At 52.8% G+C, this 15,960-nt stretch overlaps 1 protein-coding gene across 1 annotated transcript; it reads right to left on the bottom strand.

Moving 5' to 3' along the window:
* Window positions 1–9,983: 9,983 nt before the first annotated feature.
* Window positions 9,984–14,984, bottom strand: LOC311194690 (coiled-coil domain-containing protein 183-like; the record flags this gene model as incomplete). Its single annotated transcript, XM_084267891.1, has 12 exons — window positions 9,984–10,114; window positions 10,746–10,842; window positions 11,231–11,390; window positions 11,776–11,936; window positions 12,197–12,297; window positions 12,381–12,441; window positions 13,071–13,193; window positions 13,315–13,419; window positions 13,548–13,718; window positions 14,449–14,526; window positions 14,642–14,769; window positions 14,873–14,984. The coding sequence occupies 12 exons, from the start codon at window positions 14,982–14,984 to the stop codon at window positions 9,984–9,986; spliced, it is 1,428 nt and encodes a 475-aa protein (XP_084124017.1).
* Window positions 14,985–15,960: the final 976 nt, after the last annotated feature.

Below are 15,960 nucleotides of genomic sequence, written 5' to 3'. Positions count from 1 at the left end.
CCACCAGAAGACCCCCTGAGAGGCACTGAGAATGCTCTATTCAGGAGGAGTTAATGTAAATAACATCCTGGAAGTAATTTGCACAACCCTGCCTTTTCCTAGGTAAATATGTATGGTCAGTCTCTGAGAAATAGGAGTTACTTGGCTTTAAACGACACACACACTAGGAGGAGCGATGCCCTGTGTGCCCAGCACTGCAAGAAAGAATCCTGCTTCACAGTCACCAAGGCCGGTGAGTTTGGATTCCGCCTTTTCGAGGGTTCAACAAACACAAGACACTGACAAAACACACACTGCTTTTCGTCTCAGGAAACGTGACCCTCATGTGACCTTCTCTCTGTTAGAAGGGATTTAGATCTAATTATGACCATTTAAAAAAATCTCTTCAGTACTAATGATGGGAGGGAAACAAAGCAGCAGAATCCCTAAGAAAAGCCCTTGGGTTTGTGCAATTCTGCACTGGGAAGATATCGGAGGGGAACCCGGTGGGAGCCTGAGTGAAAAGAATTTGATGAAGTATTGTAATTAATGCCTTTTTTTCTTTCTTTCTTTCTTTCTTTTCTAAGGAGAGAAGGGAAATGGGATGAAATTGGCTGTGCTGATTGGTTCTTCACCCTCCGAGATCATCCGGAATGGCAGAGGGAGTGTGGGCTTACAATACTGCACATACAAAACCCTTCTCTAGATACATTAACAGTAAAAGAAGGGCCAAGGAGACTCTCCAGAACTTACTGGATGCAGAGGGAACATTAGTGACAAGGGATGACGACAAGGCTGAGGTACTTCATTCCTTCTTTACCCAACTCGGTTGCACCACAGTACGTACAGAAGTGCAGCAAACTACCTTTCACAGTCATCTCCACAGCAAATCTGAAAGCAGGAACACCTCAGTATTCCCCACCCTCCCTGCCAGCATTGCCTCCTCTTCCTCCCTTTTGACAGCCCTGAGTCCTGCTGTCGCTTTGGCCCTCATCTCTAGCATCAGCAGCATCCCTCGGTAGGGCTTTGCCTTCAGGGTGTCACGGGTGTTCTACAGACAACACCAGTATGGACCACATCCATCACCAAAGTCTGTAGATTTAAAACCCCAACAGGCTAGCAAGAAAGAAGCCTAGTGAAGCCTCTGGACTACATTTTGGTTTGAACTCAAATGGTTTTAGAAAATTCAGCTGAAGCTGAATGTCTGACTCAGAGAGCTCAGCATTCACTGACACCAGCTGAGTGCTTATTGAAGAGGCCATCATCAAATACCAATGACACATTTAAAAAATATTTCATTCAACATTCATTAGTCATTTCAGCATATTAAAACCTCTTCAACATTGTATCTGAACTCTGTATTCACCACTAGCACTATGCAAGTCAACTGATCCCAACTACTGCTTCTTAAAATCTTTTAAGATCAATGCATGAACTGAATGCCAAACGGGCCAAAGAGTGCCCAAATGTAGAACACAAGGCTGAGAATTCACATACCATTGGTCCTTTGCCCTGAGATCTGGATTAAATTCCCTCCTCTGTGGCTTTGTCAAGTCCTATTCATGTCTCCACACTTCACTTTACCTTTAGTAAAAAAAGGATCATTTTGTGTTCCCCTACTGCTAAGTCTGTCTTGTCTCTTGGGACATAATTTTCCACGGTACAAAGGCCACTCTGGAAAGCATCTTACACTCAAAGCCAAAACAGGTTCACACTTCTTACCCGCATCTTTGAAAACCTCCTTCCTGCTGGAAGTGCTGTATAATCAGACTGCAAACTCAAACGACTTGGAAACTATCCTTTCATCCAAAGGATTACATTACTCAAGCTCTTCATTTGTTTTCAAAGTCAATACTCTGAGGGAGGAAACCCAGGATAGCCTCACAATGTTAAGGCATGATGCAAAAGCAGCGATCCGGAGGATGCTCTGGCTAGTTAACAAGCTCGGGTCTCAGCCCTGGAAGGATAGTACTAATGGAAACACTGACAAGGAAATCATGAAATTCTAAAAGAATATTGTTGGGCTTGTGCTTCATGGGAAACAGCTGTGGAAGGAATAAAAGAGATCTAGCAAAAACATGCATAAAGACCTGAGTTCATAGAGTTAGAACTGTTGAAACAGGCAGAAACTTTAAGGGTTGACACAAGTCATCATGCTGGTACAGTTGATATAGCTAGCTCCTCAATAAAGGGATACCCAAGGCCATACCTCTCACAGAGAGGTGAGACGCAGATCAGCAGTCTCTCCAGCAAGGAACACGTGTCCCTGGTGCTGCAAGAAAGCACTTGGCAGTGGCTGCCACCAGTGCAAAATAAGGGCACCACGGGTACCATGACTTACTCTGCCACACAAGAGTGTCAGGATTTCCAGAAGAATGCTGTGAGCTGTGTTGATGCTGACCCACAGTCAGACACTACTGAAATACTTCTCAAGTATTTTGCTTGGGAGTTCTTCAGGAAAATGACTCAGCAACAATGCAATTCCATCACGCTACCTCCACAGCTCATTACCATGAACAAGGCTGTAGTCATTGGGGTGAAAATTTCTGTAGTAACAGAATCACATCCAGTCTCTCTCACATTTTACCCCCCCTTTTATGGCACTGCAGTTGCACTGGTCCTCAGGGAATTCCTCCTGGGGTGGATTAGTTCACAGGGAATCAGAAGAACCCAAACTAAGTTCATACTAAAGCCCACGGCAGAACGTGTGGAGCTGAAACACACTGTCCCAATTAAAGGGCATGTCTGGACTCTCCTTGCAAACAGTGTCACAGCTCTCTCTTTAGAAGGTCACAGGGAGGCTGGAAGCTCAGTGACAGGAGCATCGTGCCTTGAGCTACAGCATGACTTACTGCAAGCAGTGCTGCACAAGTGTCTAGCACTAACTCTGCAGGCAAGGACGCTGCACAGTCCTTGTGCCTGCGCTGATGGGACAGCACGGGGGGACAGGAGAAGGAAGCGGCACACAAGCTGTGACTATTTACCACTTGCTTGTAGAAGAGGGATCGCATACTCTCCAATGAGCAGAAGCTGCCAGAACAGAAGCAAGGCTTCTCAGCATAGCAGGCAAAGGGACATTTTGCTACCTAAATGCTTCTGTCTTCATCTTTAGGGCCACTTCTACCTGACACAATCAGAAATAGTAAAAAAAAAAAGAAAACAAAAAGTGGGAAATGTCTATGTGGTGTCAGACAGCAAAACACCTCTGCATGGCATCGATACAAAGGTCAAGAATGAACACACAGGATAATATACTATTATTGTCTTTGTAAGAAATACTTTGGCATGGATTTAAGTTTAATTCCTAAAAGTACAAGCTGCCATATGCACTTGCCAGAACCCTTGACCTAATCAATTCCACAAATCATCATTTCAGTTCCCGATGAAAACCTAACTGGGCTGGTACAATGTGATTTTAAACAGTGCTTGTCTTTATTTCAGCCACTCAGATGTCTACACCCCTCTTTGCTCTTCTAAAGAGATGCTATTGCACACAACACCCATACCCACACACACCATCTACCTCAGCTGACTTTTCTCTTGAGTTCAACACGTTGCAGTAAAAACTAATTCAGGATCAAAACATGAAGTTCAAACCAAGCATTTAAGTAGAACCCTATAAGCAGGGTAAAAAGGAAGATGATTAGCATGGCAATTCCTTCTAATAAAGTGTCAATGATACTCATTTTAGTCTTTCTCCTCTTGAACAAATGCATTTCCTTCATCACTCACAAGGGAACTGGGGTCACCTGACTGTCTCTGAGGAGATGACACCAAAGACAGGAAGGTTTGATGAGCAGTTATCTACTGCAACAGAACTGGTTCCAAAGGATCCTTGGTTCTGAACATTCAGATCTATTTTAGCTGTGCAGGCAACTCTTTGGTAAGTTTGCATGCAGATGTTTTGTAAAGAAGAGCTGTACTTCTGTGGGGTTGGGTGTTAGTTAAGTATTTTGAGTGACAACTACAGTACTTGTTTAAACACCAACCAATCATTCCACAAAGCTGGGTAAGCAGGCCAAAAGCAGCAAACAAAATGCAAAACCTCAAATGCACCGTGCAAGGCAGGCTTTGAAAAACAATGAACCAAAGGTCAAAGAAAATGTTGTCAATTAGCGAGAAAGAAATCTAAAAACATGATCTCACTGTGGAGTTCTGCGCACTGGCTGCCATGTCAGTCTAGTCTAGATCACATCTGATTCCCCCCTTTGTTCCTAACTGCCTTTTTGGTAGGCTGCAGCTTTGTTATTCAAGGTTCAAATTCCCTTCATCAATTTTCCCCTCAGCCTAGTGCCAGCTTGAAAGAATAGAACAACTTTAAGTACTTTTGTAGTCATTTTGGGATCTTGCCCAGTACCCTAAATTACTACCCTGCAGCTGAACTTCAACCTCCTTCATTTGTTGACAAAAACACGAAGGGAAAATGTGCTCAATTTACAGGATTGTAACAAGTGTGCCTGCCCCTTGCCCATTCCAGGACAGACACTTTCAAAGCCACTGCAGCATTACTGAGGTTTCACAACAGACATTTATTAACCAATGCTCAGTGGTAGAAAATGGGGAGGAACTAAGAACTTTTCCACCAATGGGTAGACCTATTTTTGCTCCCAGGTTGCATTAACCCAATTAAGAGGTGATCTTGAAAATCCTCGTTAGCCAGACAGTAGCAAAGCCCTTCCTTGTCTCTCAGACACTGGTAACGTAGGAAACAGCAGGAAGGCCATCTAAATCTCTATCTGCACAACCCCAGGAGTTCTTTAGTAATCTTAAAAGCAAATACTGGTTAAAGAACCTGCAAAGTTGCCAAGAGACAAAGGTTGGAACCAGCTGAGCTTTCACCTGCCCAAAGAAAGCTTTCTGCAGAAACTTCAAGAAAACCATTTCCTGCATTTTTTCTTTCCCTGATATCTCAGGTTATCAGCTCCAAAAGTTTTCCCTCTTCACCTCAGCGAGGTCACATTCTGTGTGCACTTCAAGACAGAAGAACATGACAGGAATCACATTTCTTTAAAATTAAAGAAACCCCCAAACACACCCACACCCACACAACCCTGATGAAATTATACACAATTTATGATTTCATGAGAAGAATGTAACCCCTTGTTTTTGCAAAGAGGGGGAAGGACATGGAAGTGGAAGCACGATTTATTAAAAACAAAGGGAGCCTGCAGATCTCAAATAAGAGCACTGCAAAACCATATCCTCAAAATGTGGGAGTGGGTTCAAATGATTCCCCACTCCTGGATCAGCATTTCTCTATTCAAACTGTATCCTTTGCAGGACCAGTGAAAAAACAGGCAACAGTGGGGAAAGCAAAATCGCATCAAAGTAAAAGGACTGTCAGTTAGCAGATGCAAAGTACCTGCTGCAACTCCAAAAGTCAAACCCACCATTCAATGACACTGCTTTTCACACCGCAGAAGCTGCATCTGAATCAAGTTCCCAGAGCTGCAGTGACACGTGTGCTGTGCTAACAGCATCCTTTAACGGCGCTACGAATCCCTGAGGCAGAAGGTCACAGCATAAACATCCCATTCTCAAGGGACTTTTTTTCCCCAACTCAAATACAAAAATGTAACATCAGCCAGCAACCAAAACACTACAGGCAAGAATAGACAAAGACGGAAAATCAATGGAGAACCTATAATATTTGGTTATATAGCATGCAACAAGCAATTAAAATAATGTTTTTTAATGTGTTTTCTCTTTTACAACCTACTGAGAGATGAGGCTTGGAGCCACATTATTAAATGTTGAAGGTAAAACTAAAGGAATGAAAAGCACACAAGTTGGAAGGAATCAATGCTGACAATGTGAGATGACTTTTTCTTTAAATCAGGCAGTAATAAGAGGAACAAGCATCTACACAGCTTCTCTGCAGTTCTACTTCCAAATAAAAAAGTAGCCTTTTCTCAATAACATCACCTTTAGATGTCTTATGCCTTTTATTCTGTTAAGAGAAACTGAGAAATAGCATGGAACAATGGTTTCTGTTGTTGGCATCTAAAAGTGGAAGTGTTAGTTTCACCACTGAACTGAAAGGTATGGGGCAGCAGCTCCCACGTATCCATAGATTATGGGAACTTCCAATCTAAGTAACCAAGACTGGCTATTTTCTCTTTTCATTTAAAAATGGACTGATTAATTATAAATATGTTCATTATAAATTATAAAATTATTTATTAATGAGAAATCCCTCTTTCACTTCAATTAATTGCGTTCATTAAAATATCATCCTACCAAAACCCAAGGGTACACAGCTGCTCTTGGCTGCATCTTCTCCTTCCCCTCTGAAACAGGGCTGCCGGGCACACATGCAGAATGGGCCCCATCCCAGGAAGAAAGCCTGAGCCCTGACAGAATCACAGGGCAGACGGACGGTGTTCAGTGGTGGGACAAAACATGAAGTTCCAATCACATTTGGCTGCCAGCTGATCAGCTGGTATAAGGCAGGACTGCTGAGAGAGGCTGTGTCTGTACTACTGGACAGGAGACAATTGCTACTACAACGAGCACTAATAAATGTTGTCTCATTGCACCCCAGAGCACCACAAAGTAAAGTGGAAGTGAAAAAGCCATTTCCTAGGCTTTTTCTCCAAAATAGAGGGCATCACTGTAACCCTCCCACCCACACCATCCTTATTACAATAAACCATTCAAATCTTACTCAAGGGTGACCAGGCTGTAAGGAAAGCGCCTGCTGCTCTGTCAGAGCTCAGCTCAGAGCTGCACTGGGGGAAACCTTGTCTTGGTTCCCAAAGTTGAGCTGGCTCTGGCAGGTGTCTGCAGGCATCAGCACGTCCCTGGCCTCAGGCAGAACAGTCTGGGTCATGTTCAGCAGCTTTTAAGGCTCTGTAAGAGCTGCAGAGGAGGGAAACAAACTCACCATCGGCTGGGAGCCGGGAAATGCTTTGCTCAGACCCTCCAGACAGGTGGCACACTGCCAAATCTGCACAAGAATTTGCCAGCACAAAGAAAAGGGGGTGGTAAAGAGGGGTGGACTTACCGGGGACTGAGGGCCTGAAGCTCTGGGGCTGCCGACTCCACACGAGGCCCAGATGGCTCCGGCAGGGACTTGCTGCCCAGGCTGCGGCAGATACCAAAAGCCCCGGCTGGGCGGGGGAGCGGAGCTGCAGGGAGAGGGGGTGCCGGGGGTGGGGAGAGGCTGGAGGGGGGGAAACACCCCCCTGCTGTGGGGAATGGAACAGCCGCCCGGGAAAGGAGACACCTTGTGCTGGTGGGAGTGGAGCTGTGAGAGCCCGAGGAGCAGCAACACAGCCCGAGACAGGGGCTCTGGCAGCCATGTCAGTGTGGGTGCTGCCTGGCAGCCGTGTCAGCGTGGGTGCTGCCTGGCAGCCGTGTCAGTGTGGGTGCTGTCTGGCAGCCGTGTCAGCGTGGGTGCTGTCTGGCAGCCGTGTCAGTGGGGGTGCTGCCTGGCAGCCGTGTCAGTGTGGGTGCTGCCTGGCAGCACGGTTTCAGCCACGCAGGCACTGTTACAAGCTCTGCATCTCTTCAAGGCTGCCAGTTGCCAGTGATTACTATTTCCAGCCTTGAAGAGGTGCACAGCGCTCCCCATGTCCTGGTTTAGATCACACTGTACTTCAAGTCGCTGGAAATACAGACTGTGGTGGCAAGGTTCATGCATCACTTTTCTGACAAGAGGAGAGCATGTAGCAGAGCAGCCACAAATTCACTCCCCACAGGGACTCCCCTCATCCCTTGCAGGGGGGGCACAGGTCCATGAGGGCAGCAGAACCACATACCTGGGTCTCGCTCGGGGCACGGCAGGTCCGGGGCTCTCACCGTGCCCCTTGGGCTCTTTCACTGCCTGCGGGCAGGAGCAGAAGAGACGCTGCAGGGAGGGAATCTGCCCTGATGAGATGTCAGCGCTGCTGCTGAACAAAGCATAAAAATACATAAAAATACTCCAAAGCAACCTAGAGGTGTTTCCCCAGCAGAACTTCTTGTTGGGAGAATTCTTGCAGTTCCCGAAATTTATGTTCCCTTGGATGGAGATGATCAGGAAACCAAATACCTTTTAGAGTTACAAAATGCATTTATAAAGCATTTCTCTTGGCTATGAAAGCCCTGAGCCGCAGTGCCAGAGGGGATGCTTGTGGGGTCCCTGGGTAGGTTTCAGGCCAGGTTTGTCTCTCTGTCCTCGCTCTTTTGTTTTGGGAGCTGCTGCTGGATGTTTGGCATGTTTGAATGTGAAGGAAGGTGGAGCTGAGAAGTGACATAGGGCACATTTAGGACAGTTCCCTGAGGTATTAAAGCCTGGTAGGTGATTTCTCCCTCGGGGTTTTACCAACAGGATGAGAAGAAGGGACTTGGGCAAAGCTATGGCTGAGAGGGGGTGACAGGAAAGGAAGTGGTTGGTAAAAATGCCAGGGGTTTTGGTGAACTATCGGCCGCCCGTGCGATTGGAGAGGGATCCTCCAGCTGTTCCATGGTCATCGAACAAGAACTGGGGCTGGGGAGCGATCGGGGTAAAGCTGCCCCCGTCTCCTCACTCTAGAAATGATAAACAGCAGCTGAAGGAGCAGCACAGTTGGGTCACGAACTGGCAGCGATGGGGATTTTTGCTTCCCAGCTCACAGCGTCACAGCGCAGACCTCAGCCCGGCCGGAGGGGCGTCCCTCAGCGCCCCAGCAGCCTCCTCGTATCCCCCCCTCTTCCCTGGCACTGTGCAGGCAGCTCCCAGGGGTGCCAGAGACACCGAAATCCTGCTTGAGAGTGCGACTTGGGGATGGGGCTGCACTCGGTATCGAGTCCCGCTGTGCCTGAACTGGGGCAGGAGAATAAAAGACAACCCTGAAAGCTTCCCACTCCCTGCCTCAGTTTCCCTTTGGTCAGCAGCTCTTCCACCGGTTCAGCTGCTGCTCTTCAGAATCATGGAGAAAAGATGTTACGTGGAGGCGACAGCACATCAAGGCATCCAGAGCTCCAGAAATGGGAGGGATATATGGAAGGGAAGGGAGGGAGGGAGGGAAGGAAACAGACCCTGGAAGGAATAGCCACCTCATTGTATTTAAATACCAAGAAAACTCCAGAGCCCGCAGGAGCCAAAACCACAACCATTCTATGATGCTCGGCATCGTCCCCGGCAAGAGGGCAAAGCCAAAACCCCGGCAGAAATGCTGATCCTGTCCGAGACCAACGCCAACCCCAAGAGGGTTTGCAGAGCAACCAACTGGAATTTCTTCAGTTCATGGCTTTTTACTGCACTGAGGAAAGCTTCAGGAGCAGTGATGCCTGGCGAAGGCGCCCATTTGATCCCAAAACATACGCAGTCACGGCAGCATCGCCCCCTTTCCCCTCCACAGACAGGTACCCGACGGGATGAGCTCTGGTTCACAGCAACAGCAAAAGCCCAGGGCACAAGTTTGCCATTTCCCAGGAGGGCAACCAGGAAGGATCGGGGCTCCCGGAGCTGGCAGCTTCTTGCAAGAGCCATCTCTGCAGCCCCCCCTTCTCCACCAGAACACAAAACTGCGACAACCCTCTTAGAGAGAGTGGCTGCGTGGTGCTCAGCTCTCAGCTGGGGCAAAACCGTGACAGTGGGGAGAGCAGCTGGGCAAAGGGCAAGGGCACAAGGAGCGGGGATGGGGCTGTCCCCAAAACCAGCTCTGCACCCCTCAGGGTTTGCACACCCAGTATCCCAGACAGCAGATGTGATCCAGGCCCCCACCCCCGTTACAGCTTCACCACAAGCTTGTGAGAAACAAAAGATGTCTATTCTATTAAACCTGCTAGAGAGAGGAACAAGGGGGTCTGCGGGAGCCATAGAAAAAAAAGGGGGGGGGGGGGGGGGGTCTGCAGGAGCCAAAGAAAAAAGGGGGGGTTCTGCAGGAGCCATAAAACAAGGGGGGGGGTTGGTGTCTGCAGGAGCTAGAGAACAAAGGTACAGTCTGAGGGAGTCAGAGAACAAGGGGGGGTCTGAGGGAGCCAGAGAACAAAGGGGAGGTCTGTGGGAGCCAGAGAACAATGCGGGGTCTGCAGGATCAAAGGGTCCAAGTGGGCAGCTTCTTCCGCCGGCTCTTCTTGTTGCTCTCGACCAGGCGCAGCCCCTGCCTCTTGATGTCTTCACGGCTGAGGACAACGCCGGGGTCTTTCTCCTCAAAATCAAAGAGGTCTGGACAGAGAGGAGAGAAGCGGGCTGAGGAGAGGCAGTGGGGCCACCTCCGCTCAGCCCATGTCCCCAGGGAGAGCTGGCATGTTTTGGAGGGCTGGTGGCATCACGGTGACCCTCGGGCCAAGCCCTCTGCCACAGGCACTACTGACTAGTGAGGCTCTTTCTCCTGAGCATCCCAGGCTGACCTGCCCCTGTCTCGGACACTGCTGGGGCTTCCCCATAAGGGTCTGGAGCCCATGAGGTGGTGGGTACAGCTCCTGCTTTGTTAAAAAGAGGGGGCAAGCTGCCAAAACCTCAGTGGTTCCTCCAAGAGCATCCAACAGGAGGAGGGCAAAGCCAGACCCGAGCACTGGTTCTTCTACACAACAAGGATTTCTAAGATGAGGGTCTCCCTCCTTGCCCCGCACAACCCTCCTTCCCCCACACAACCCTCTTTGTTCCTGCTGTGCTCCAACACACACCACCCCACTGGCTGCCTTTCATCTCCCACATCCCCACCTAAAATCATCACTCAAGCTCAAAGCCTTGGAGACAGCCAAGGTCAGCCCCAAGGTGGATGGACACCCAGTGATCCCAGCGGGCAGGGGCTGGAACAGTCGCTGTGGAACGTGTCCTGGCTGTGCTCTCCTACCTTGGACACTGCTGCCTATGGCATCCAAGGAGATTTTCAGGTTCTGGGGATCGCTGGCGGTGGCCTTCTCCAGAAGATTCCTGACCTTGACCAAAGCCTGTGAAAGACACCCTGGGTCAGGTGAGGAAGGGTTGGTGGGTGGAACAGCCCCGGGGTGCCCCACCTGGATGTCCCTGGGGGAGACACCCTGCAGTGCCCAGGGATGAAACCCCCACGCACCTTGCTGCTCTCACTGGGGCTGTGGCTGTCGGGGGACAAGTCACACACCCGCTGTACCAGGTACTGCAGCTTCTGCTGGCAGTGCTGGAGCTTCTCTTCCAGCCCCAGGGCCTTGACACAATCCTCCTGGAACAGGAGAGAAGAACCACCTTAGCGGGGAAAAAGAGCCCTTGGAGGGATGGTGGCTGCCCCAGGTGTCCTCACGCTGTGCTGCTGCCACACCAAGCACTGGGGGGGCCTGTGCTCACCCAGTGCTGCACAGGTACCTGTCCGGGCACTGTGATGCCGTGCAGGCGGATGAAGAGGTTGTCAAGGCCATCTTCAAACTGGAGCAGGACCTTCTGGTTCCTCAGGAGATGGGCTTTCATCTGCTCCAGCTTCTCTTCTTCACGCTGCAGGCTCCTCAACAGCTCCTCCTCCAGCACCCTGCAGCCAACACCATGCACGTCCATACAACTGCACAGGGGTGCAGAGACACCCCAAATCTGGTGGGAAGGCTACTTAAGTTGCCCCCCTGCCACCCCTCCCAGAACTGCAAAGCAGAGGTGCTGCCTGCAGCCCATCTGCACCCCTGGTGCCACTGCCCATGCCAGGCAAGGAGGGAGGGGCCTCCCAGTGCCGAAACCGGAGCTTTGGGGACTCTGCCAGGACCAGAGCTGGGGGAGCACCCTGCTCAGGAACCTGCAGGACAGGAGGGGTGGGTGGCTGCAGGGGGACAGAGGAAGGGGTGCCCTGTTTGGACATCCAGGACACACGTGTCCCCACCAAAGGAGGTGGCCCGGTCGCATGTCTGCCCTGACGCCAGCCGCACCTGGCTGTGTCGGGGGGCTGGCGAAACTTCAGCTGGGCGTGCTTCAGTTCCAGCTCCTTCAACCTCTTCCTCAGCGCCTGCACCTTCTCCTTGTATTCCTTGATGCAGTTCCCCAGGTCCAGCGAGGACTCCTGCTGTTCCAGGAGCCTGCTGGGGATGTCCTGGCCAGGGGAGAGCACAGAGACTCAGGCCCCGGTGCTCCAAAGGCATCGGGACGTGGCCTCAAGGACATTTCTGCACCCTGGGCCGCTGACAGCTCACAGGATGGAGAAAAGCAGGTCCATCCCGGCCCTCAGGAGCGGGGCTTTGGGGGCTGCAGGGGCAGAGGAGAGCAGGTGACCCCACAAAGTGAGCAGCAAGGGCTTCCCTGCCCATGGCTCCAGCAGCCCCCCGTTTTACCAGGGACAGGTCTTGACGTTACCCAGAGGAGGCAGCACTGCACCGCAGCCTTGGCCTTCTCCAGCTTCTCGGTCAGCCTGGCCTCGCGCTCCAGCTGGGCCTCGGCGGCCTCCGTCTTGGTGTCTGGTTGGGGGGAAGCGTGAGGGGTCCTTCCTGCCTGTGGCCGTGCCCGCATCCCACCCCCCCGCGCCCCGCCAGGCACTCACCCACCAGCGGGTCCTGCGAGTGCTGGGGCAGGGAGTCCGTGCTGAGCTGGAAGGCGGCTCGCTGCAAGGATGGTCATCGTCACCCCTGAGCTCCCTGCAGCCCCCCGTCCCCCCACCTCCCATGGGGGCTCAGCACCGATGCCGGCTGTCTGCCCACAGCTCATCCCGCAGCCCGTGCCCCTGCTCACCTCTTTGGGATGCTTTGTGCTGGCTTCCTTCAGCCAGCGCCTGTCCCTGGGCACCTTCTGGGCAGCCAGGGAGCGGTGCCTGAGCTCGCTCTGCGCAAGGAACCAGCTTCTCGTCTCCGCCATGTGTGCCTGCAGCGTATCGGGGAAGGGAGAAGCTGCTGCCAGAGCTGGGAGGGACCTTAGGGAGCCAGCTGAGCTTCTGGAACGGCCAGGGTCAAAAATGGCCCCCTGCACCCCTGTGTAAATGGGCTGAGAAGGAAACTGGGCGAGGATGGAGCGGGCTGCCTTCACCATGGCCGGGGCTTCTTCAGTTGGGCTGTGCCCAGCCCCAGGGCAGGCTGGCCCAAGGGCAAGATGCAGGAGGAGCTATGGGGGTATCTGGGTGCTGTGGGCAAGCCCAGCTCAGTCTCTTGCTCTTTAGAGCAGGACTACTCACCAGTGGGGTGCCATCTGCGGGCTCTGGAGGTGGGAGAGGGCCCCAGGGTGCTCTGTACCATCTCACCTTGGCTACCTCGGCGGCTCTGAGGGCATGCGAGGCCACAGGCTCCATGTCTTCCAGCTCCCTCTGGTAACTCTCAGCCATCCCAATCAGGAGGTCCAGGTGCTGAGGCAGGTGGGCCAGCTCCTGGGACACAGGGAGCCACAGCTCATCACCCCACCGAACCCCAGGGGTGCCCTGCATGCGGTGACAGGGGATGGAGGGGAGCAGGGCGGGCGGGAGGATGGCAGGGTGAGGAGGAGCTCACCTTCTTCAGGACATCCCGCACAGCCAGGTACTGGGTGGTCACCTTCTGTGCGGCACGGACCTTCACCAGCATCTTCTCAATGTTGTTCTCCAGCTGGTGAATCACCTGGGGCAGAGATGGGATGCGAGCTGGGGGTTACCCCGCAAACCAAGCCCAGCACTGCCCCCGGGGGCACCTGGCTGGGAATAAAGCTCCCCGTGGGTGCTGTCGCCCCGAGAAGGGCTCTTGGGTACCCGCATCTGCTGCTGGTGCTGCCTGTTGTCCGCCGCAGCAACACTCTCCAGCTGCTGCAGCCGCCTCTGCAGCTCCCACAGGACCTGGCGCCGCCGCCGCACCTCGTACTGCAGCGCGTTGTAGGTGTTGGTGCGGCCATGGATTTCAGCCTGCACCTTCTCCAGGGCCAGCTGGAAGGGGACACGAGGGTTTGCCAGGCTGCAGGCACAGCTCACCGGGAACCCCGGGGAGAAGTGGGGCTGCCTCCAAAACTCTCCTCCTCCCAGGGTAAAGCAGGGAAGCTGGGACGTTGCTCAGCACATTGTCACTCCCCTGGCAGTGTGGGGTGTGGGAGAGCTTTGCCGTGGTGGGGGCTGGTTGGGGTAAGGCAGAGCTGGGCACATGCTGGTGACAGCAACGGGACGGGCTCAGGGACTCTGCATAAGGCAGACCCTGGGCTGAGCCTCCATCCATCCATCAGTGGCCCAGAGGCGGCTGCTGGCGGAGAGCGGTGGCACCGTTCCCTCCCTTCCAGAGGCCCCTCTATCCCCAGGGGCTTTATAGCCAGGCCAGAACCTTGGGACAGGCAGTAGAGGGAAGCACCAGCACCTCTCTCTCTCCCAGGGATGTGGCTGGACCCCTCAGGAAGCCAGGCAGCCCTGGGGACCTGCCAGCTGGACGGCCAGCAGCTCTGCTGGGCCAAGGAAGCTCAGGGTGCCAGAGGAGGACCTGCACAGATGGGGCTGAGCTGGAAGGGGACCCATGGGACCACAAGTGAACACCCCAGGTCTTGCTGTACCAGCCCTGCCGTGCTGCCCTCGCACAAGCACCACATCCCTGTGCCATGCAGCCTGTTCTTCTGAGCACCCCTGGGGCCCCAGTCCGTGCCAGCAGTCCCTGCCTGCCCACCCCTCCCGTTACCTCGACCGCCTTCCTGGCCATAAGGACACCCATGGGCCTCTCTTCTCTACATGCCTCCGAGAAGGTGACCTTGCTGCGCTGTGGGCGGCGGAGGGAAAGCAAGAGCATCACTGCCAGCCTGGGCACGGTCACGTCCTGCTCCCGGACAGGAGCTGGCTCTGCAGGGACAGCACCAGGGGGCTCCAGCACCTACCGGGGACGCCCGGACGGTGTCCAGGGTGTGGATGTCATCCCGTAACGTCTTGCGCAGGGGGAGCAGACGCTGCCTGGTCTCAGCCAGCTTTTCCTCACACAGACCAGTGAAAATCTTCTGCCCTTGCTCTGGAGGACATGAAGGCGCCGTGAGTCCCACGCAGGTACAGGCAGCTCGGCTCAGGACAGCGGGACACCCCCCACCCGCCCTGCCAAGCCCAAGGGGCAGCACCTCGCAAGGCAGCGACCTCCTTCAGCTCCTGGATGCGCTGGCTGAGTCTGGTCTTCTGGCCCTGCACCACGCGGGCGCTCCTGCCCCGGCCCTCCAGCCCCACGGCAGCCATTGTGGCACCGCTGCCGGGTGGACACGCAGCCAGGACGAGACCACAGATGGAGCTGAGCTCCTGGTGCCCGTGGAGCCTTCACCACGGTGCCTTCAACTGCTGCAACCCCCCTGCTCGCCTATCGACTCCCGCAGACCCTTCCTCTTCGCTCGGGTGGGTGAGATGAACCGCGAGTACTGAGCTCCCCACGGCAGCAGAGGGCCGGGTGGGCAGCTGGGATACGGGTTCTGTGTCCCATCAGTCACCATGGCTACAGTGTTTGCCCCCTGCCCAGCCTGGCAACCCCCCACGCCCCAACAGAAACGGGGCCAGGATGAGTTCCAGAAGATGAGAAACTACATAATATTGGTTAATATGATATTATAATATGATGTCTGGTGTTACGAACGGTGGTGACAAATTGTTCACTCTAGTTTAGAGTATCCAAATTAAAGCCTGTACAGAATTATTACCTGAACCCACCTACTCTCACTTCACATGTTCATGAGCTTATCAGTCCTTTGCGCTTGCGCAGATCCTTCCAAGAATTGTGAGCGAGGGTCTCTGGTGGTCCTTGGAAGAAAGCCATGAGTCCTCCCCACCATGTACTTCTCAACTTTCGCCTGGAATGTGAGGGTCTTGCAAGCTTGCAGTGTTCTTACCAGTCTGAGCTAATTGGTGTCCTTGTTAGTCAGTTTTTCTCTAGCAAGGGGATAAACGATGTATCAGTGGTGGATGCCATCCCGCCCTCGAATCCTTGTTCCCAGACATAGTGTGAGACTCTCACAGGTAAGTTCCCAGAGCTGCTTCCCATAACTACACTGCATAACTGCACTCCCTATATATCGTGATCCTGGACCCTCACATCAATTGCCATTAATAACAGCTCAGTTACAAAGATCAACATAGTTTAACTGCCGATGGGTTTGAATAACAAATTGATTATACAAGGTTTATTACAGTCCAGAAGGCTTTGCTATTGCAAGGGCACAGGTAT

This window comes from Gallinula chloropus, assembly GCF_964237585.1.
Source record: "Gallinula chloropus genome assembly, chromosome: 9".
Classification (NCBI taxonomy): domain Eukaryota; kingdom Metazoa; phylum Chordata; class Aves; order Gruiformes; family Rallidae; genus Gallinula; species Gallinula chloropus.
The sequence above is the reverse complement of the archived record's forward strand: the minus strand, read 5'-3'. Positions and strand labels throughout refer to the sequence as shown.